Below are 6,752 nucleotides of genomic sequence, written 5' to 3'. Positions count from 1 at the left end.
ATTAAAGGCGTGTGCCACCCCGCCCGGCTTCTTACTTTTTGTTACTGTACTAAGAGACGGTGACCAAGGCAACTTATACAAAAAAGAGTTTATGGGGCTTACAGGTTCAGAGAGTGAGTCTCCGACCTTTCTGGTGGGCGTGACACTGGAGTAGTAGCTGAGCGCACGCGTTGAGATAACAGCTGTAAAGCACAGAGAGAACTGGGAATATTGTGAGCATTGAGAAGCCTCAAATTCTACCCCCACCTCTTAGTCCTTCCCGAACAGTTCACCAATTGGGGACCAACTATTCAAATATGTGAGCCTTTTGGGGGCCATGCTCATTCAAGCCACCATAGCCATTGTGAGTAATACATGAATGAGTAATATAAATGCCTGTTAAGTCCCCCCCCCCGTAGGTATACGCCCAAAAGTGGAATTGCTAGATCACATGTTAAGTCTATGGTTTTAACATTTTTTAAATATATTTTTTATGTGTATAGTACTTTATCTTCACGTATGTCTGTGTGCCATGTGCACGACTGGTGCCCACGAAGGCCAGAAGAGGGTGTTGGGATCCCTAGAACTGGAGTTTCAGATGATTGTGAGCCACCGTGTGGGTTCTTGGAATCAAACCCAGGTCCTCTACAAATCACCAAGTGCTCCAAACTTCTGAGCCATCTCTCTGCCCTCTAAGTCTTTGTGTAATTTTTTGAGAATTCACCATGCCTTTTCCATACCACCTATATCAATTACATCCGCACTAACTAATTTCCTTATGTCTCTGACAGAAGTTGGATTCCACCCCGTACCCAAACAGCTGACAGTAATGATGGGTATAAAGTGTCAAGTTCAGTTTGTAAAATGCCTACTGTTTGAGAGACTTAGGAAGAGTATTTATTAGATATGAAGTCTGTGGGTTCAGAGGCTTCTGTGTATGACTGCTTACACAGTGTGGAGGTGGCCCCTGCCTCTGTAATGTTTGGAGGCCATGGACAGAAATTATGTCTCCGTTTACTTTCCTGTCACATGTTTTAACTTAGGCTAATCCTAGTCATAGCATCTTCGCAGCTTTGGTGGAGCAGGACCAGGTTGGACATTTGGAGAACATTTGAGGACAGCTACTAATGTATCTTAAAGAATGGAACTGAGTTTACAAATAGAATTTTAAAAAATGAAGTAAGGATGAGATTGATCTGTCAGCGTAAGTTTAATGTCCCAGCATAAAACTCTTAAGTTTTGGTTCAGAGAGTGTATTTCTGTTTTCTAGAATCCCTAACACAGAAACTACTTACCTGCAGCTGATTTTGAGGTAGATTAAGTGAGAGGTTTTCTTGGTGTGTCCCACTACTCTCTGCTTATAGTTATTTTTAAAGCTGGCTCTAAATCAGAGAATTATTAACCAAGTTCTTTTTGATTTTTTTTTTTCCCCCAGAGTGCTTGGTATAAATGAATGGCAGAATACAGGGTTCCAGTATGATGTCATCAGCTGCTTAAATCTGCTGGATCGTTGTGATCAGCCTCTGACATTGTTAAAAGATATCAGAAGTGTCCTGGAGCCCACCCAAGGCAGGGTCATTCTTGCCTTAGTTTTGCCCTTCCATCCGTATGTGGAGAACGGTAAGTGTGGGCAGGCCAACTCTTCTCAGAATGACTATCTATTTGGATTTTTGATTTTATGTTATAAGCAACTAAACACAGCCTAGTGTTTTTTAGTCATACAGAATTTAAAATAATATAATAAACATATATAGTATCACTTTGGTTAATGCTTATCTTAATACAGACCTGATAGCACTCTGGTACCCTGGCACTATTTGTACTTGTACTTGGCTGGGTCAGTGTGTCTGTGTCTGCACTCACTTAGCTTTAAATGGCACTTGAGCCATTTATTTAGTGGCTTATATAGGCCAAGTCAAGTGGTGAATTGTATCTTTTAATCTGCTAATAGATACTTGCTAAATGTCATAGCTGTTTTGTTTTTTATGTTTTTGGAATTTTTGTTCCAGACTCTAATAAAAATGATGTGTGTTCTCTTTTGAAGATATTTATGCTCCAATTTGTATCATTTCTTTGAATAACAAGATTAAAAAAATAATTTTATTATCATTTTTAGAACTGTCTGTGTGTGTGTGCATATGAGTACAGCATCTGCAGAAGCTAGAAGATGGCATCAGATCCCTAGGGACTGGAGCTGTCCCACTTGGGTTCCAGGAACTGAACTTGGTTCCTGTGCATGTTCTTAACCTTGAAGCCATTTATGTCTCCAAGCCTTGTAATGTGATTTTGTAAATTAATGTTGCTGGTCTTCATTAGTATTGATTGAAGAGTGTACTAGAAGGGATGGACTGTTTCCTGGCCTTAGGTTTACTGTGACTTCTGACTGTAACTTAATGTCACAGTAATTCATACTTTAAGCTGCTGTCGTTTGCACTTTAGGTCAACTTGAAAATTATGTCTTTAATTCTTTCTTCTGTATTTTGATAAGTTAATGTGCATCAGTAGAAAACTACTTGTTGTGCATGTTAATATTTTAAAAATCTTTAGTCTTTTTTTTTTTTCCCCCCCTGAGACAGGGTCTCATGTAGCCCAGACTAGCCTCAAACTTGCTGTGCAGCCAAAGATGACCTTGATCTTTTCTGCCTTGGTCTCTCTAGTGCAGGATTTATGTGGTGCTAGAGATTAAACTTTTTAATATAAACCTTTTTATTAAGGGTGCTTGTATGTTCTTTAACTCTTGTCCTTATTTTTCACCCATGGTCATCGTCCGTCTGTCTATTTGTCCTTTTTTCCTTTCTTTCTTCCTCCCTTCCTCCATTCCTCCCTTTCTCTTTCCCTTTTTTCCTCCTGTCATTATTTCATTTGCTTGCTTGTTTTGGAGGCAGGTTCCCAAAACTCCAACTGGTTTGAAACTCATGCTCCTCCTGTTTCAGCTTCCCACATGCTGGGGTCACTATGACAGGGCCCTCCCTTTGTACTTAATGCTTGTCTTTACATTCACCCCAAACATGAAAGTTTTTGTCATTGCTTTGGAAAATAGGAACTTAACTTCACTTCTCTTCTCTTCTCTTCTCTTCTCTTCTCTTCTCTTCTCTTCTCTTCTGTTCTCTTCTCTCTCTCTCTCTCTCTCTCTCTCTCTCTCTCTCTCTCTCTCTCTCTGTAAAGAAGGTTGATATCAGTTGTCTGTCTCTGTTGCTCTTCATCTTTTGTTTTTTTGATATGTGGTCTCACTGAATCTGGAATTTGCTGAGTTATAGCTGGACTGGTGGCCAGCAAGCCCCAGATCGCTGCCTGTCTTACTCCCTGGCATCACAATTTTGTGCTGCCACACCCATCTCTTGATGGGTGCTAGAGATCCGAACTCAGGTCTCATGCTTGCATAGAAACATGTTAACCTCCAAGTCATCTCCCCATCATTGAGCCATCTTAGATTTGTTTCTGAGGCAGTTTCGTGTAACCTTCAGTTGCTGTGTAACTGGGGATGGCTTCAACTTCTGATCTTTCTCCTGCTTCTGCCTCCAAGAAGTGAATTACAGGGGTCGGGGATTTAGCTCAGTGGTAGAGTGCTTGTGTAGTAAGCATGAGGCCCTGGGTTTGGTCCTCTGCTTCGAAAAAAGAAAAAAAAAAGTAGGTTACAGATGTTTGCCATCATACCAGGCTTGAAGATGGAAAATTTGTAGACATTGGAGAGCAGGAAGAAAATGAGTGGAGGGGCTGGAGAGACAGCTCAGTGGTTAAAAGCACTGACTGCTCTTCCAAAGGACCTGGGTTCAATTCCCAGCACCCACATGGCAGATCACAGCTGTCTGTAACTCCAGTATCTGACACCCTCACACAGACATGCATGCAGGCAAAACACCAAGGCACACAAAATAAAAATAAAATTAAAAAAAAAAAAGAAAAAGAAAATGAGTGGAATAGATGTCCCCCCTCCAGTCTTTCTTCTGTGTACATTATCTTCCTGTTGTTGAGTGGCTTTCACCCTGCTGTGTGAGTGCCGTCCAGACCATATTTATCATGTAAGTGTCCTCTGATCTGCAGTGCCGGTCTCTGTGACTGAGCCTTGGCTCCCTCTCTGCACTCACTCACTAGACATTGAGTTGTAAGGTTCTGGCTTCCTGTGTCCTGATGGGCAACCACATGATAGAGCTTTAATGCTACTTCCTGGCATAGCAGGAGGTGGAAAAGCAGGAGGAAGAAACATCAGTCTAACCACAAATTTCATTTCCCTGTGTTTCTGACAAGAAGCATTGAAAGGAAGTCAAGCTAAACAAGAGCGCAGTTTTCACTTAAGACTGAGAACAAGCTTCTTGATTGTGGGTGTCCAGAGCTGCCTGTGGACTCTAAGGAGTTTGGCCTGTGACACATTACAAATTTGAGACAAAGCCTTGTTGCTAGGGGTGACCTTTATTGACCTGTAGCTTCTGCGGATTGTCTGGAGCACTCTGTTGTTGCTGTTCCTGCTTCCTTTCTCTGAGGCTCTAATTAAATCCTGATGATTTCCATGGGAAACTGTGAGGATGGGAGACTTGAAGGCGCAGAGTGGGTTTGTTGAGAGGGTGCCTGAGTGGGCTTAGCCTACTTGGTTTAATTAATTAACAAAAGCAATTAAAGGCAGAATGATTACTCTTGATGGTTTTTTGGGGGGGAGGGGATAGTCACTGCCATGCATTTAGCTACAGTTTTGTTGCTTAGGCTAACTTAGAAGAAGTCTTGTATTTCGTTCCTTTTAAAGATTTATTTATTTTATGTGCATTGATGTTTTTCCTGTGTGTATGTCTATGTGGGCGTGTTGGATCGTCTGGAACTGGAGTTATAGACAGTTGTTAGCTGCCATGTGGGTGCTGAGATTGAGCCTGGGTCATCTGGAAGAACAGCCAGTACTCTTAACCTGAGCTACGCCTCCAGCTCCACTTGTGTTTCTTCTTAGTCTGTTTACTCTGTTCCTTCACCTCGTCTTCAATTGGGGTTGGTTATCCGGTGAGACCTGTTCAGGGAAAAAGATGTCATTAAGGAGAATAATGTTGTACAAATAAATTTAATGTAGTAATAGGAGCGGCGGGGCTGCGTCCCCAGCACCCCGCTGCCTGCAAGGCTAGCTTTACCCGAAATAATTACACGGACACTGTTATTCATTTAAACACTGCTTGGCTCTTTAGCTCTAGCCCTTTTCTCGGCTAACTCTCGCACCTGGACTAGCCCATCTCTAATAATCTGCTGTAGCCCACAAGGTGGCTTACCAGGGAGCTTCTAGCCTACGTCCATCCTGGGTTGGAGCTTCATCGCGTGTGCCTCAGAGAGCAGAGCTCTCGCCTCTGCCTGCAACAGTGGAGCATCGTGTCTCTCTGAGGCGTCTGCCCCTGAGAGGAGAGCTGTCGAGTCTCTGAGCTCACTTCCTCTTCCTCCCAGCGTTCTGCTCCGTTCACTCCTCCCACCTACGTTCTAACCTATCAGGGCAAGCAGCTTCTTTATTTAATCAATCAATGACCTTCCTCCATCAATTTAATAACATGATTAATTTGTTAAAAACCATAATTTTATGCTAAATCATTCATGGTAAAAATTGTTCAGGCTGCTTGCAAAGGGTATATAATGAAAATCTTTGTTTTATTCCAATTCGTTTTTGGTTTTTGATCATCTTAAAATATTCTTCAAATCTTACTGTACATGTATGCAGATAGAAGCCATTAGGAATACTTTAATTTTTTCTTGAAATATATCTAGGAACACACTTTAACGCTACCTGAGTGTAAGTAGTGGGGTATAAGTAGTGGTGAGTTGGACTGGCTCAGACTGACTCATGGGACCCGACCCTTACATGGAGTAGATGCAGTGTCGTTGCCGCTGAGCGTGGTGGAAACATTGACACATGGAATTTAACAAACTACAGATTATTTTCTCCTTCTCCAATATGGTTGTTAGCATTTACTGTTGGAGGAAAGAGGCCAGACATTAGCAGTCTGCTTTTACAACACCAGTATCAAAAATGTGGGTGTGATGGCTTATGCTGGTAAGCCTAGTGCTTGAGAGACCAAGGCAGGAGCTGCAGGAGCAATTCTGGCCTAGCCTGCTCTACATGGTGAATCGCAGGTGAGTCTGCTTTACACAGATCACTGCTTGGTTGATATGTTTTAAAAATCCTTTTTATTTTAATCAAGAGTTTACAAATCTAGGAGTTAATACTGAAATTTATATCTTAGTATTCAGAGTCTCTGGGAGTGATCATATTGAAGACAGTCTCTGAGAGGCCTCTTTAAGACAGTGCCACTCTGGTCTGCAGCACTTGTCAACATTCTAAATGAAATGCTACAGATGCCAGGCATGGTGGTGCAGGCTTTAATCCCAGTGCTCAGGAGGCAGAGGCAGGCAGGTCTCTGTGAGTTCAAGGCTAGACTGGTCTACAGATGTAGTTCCAGGACAGCCAGGACTGTTACACAGAGAAATCCTGTCTCTAAGAAAAAAGAAGAAGAAAGAAAGAAAATGCCATGAACAGCTTGGTGGCACCTATCTTTAATCCTAGCACTCAGGAGGCAGAGGCAAGCACATCTCTGGGTTTGAGGCCAGCCTGGAAGTTCCAGGGCAACCAGGGCTATACAGAGAAACCTTGTCTTGACAAACCAAAAAAGAAAATGCCATGAACATTGATATTTTTACCATTTACTTTTTTCAGTTCTAGTGACTGGACTCATAATCTTGGATGTGCTACACAAGTGCTCTACACTGCAACTTATTTTCACACATTTGCCTTTTTAAATGGCTGTGTGTGTGTGTGT

General features: G+C 42.2%; 1 protein-coding gene across 2 annotated transcripts in view; it reads left to right on the top strand.

Moving 5' to 3' along the window:
- Mettl9 (methyltransferase like 9) overlaps window positions 1-6,752 on the top strand; it is a 42,694-nt gene that overhangs the window by 17,875 nt on the left and 18,067 nt on the right. For both annotated transcript variants that reach the window (XM_005351143.3, XM_005351142.2), the window contains exon 4: window positions 1,415-1,599. In XM_005351143.3, coding sequence (XP_005351200.1) covers window positions 1,415-1,599 — 185 coding nt within the window. The remainder of the gene's footprint in view (window positions 1-1,414; window positions 1,600-6,752) is intronic.

Source organism: Microtus ochrogaster, chromosome 8, assembly GCF_000317375.1.
Source record: "Microtus ochrogaster isolate Prairie Vole_2 chromosome 8, MicOch1.0, whole genome shotgun sequence".
Classification (NCBI taxonomy): domain Eukaryota; kingdom Metazoa; phylum Chordata; class Mammalia; order Rodentia; family Cricetidae; genus Microtus; species Microtus ochrogaster.
The sequence above is the reverse complement of the archived record's forward strand: the minus strand, read 5'-3'. Positions and strand labels throughout refer to the sequence as shown.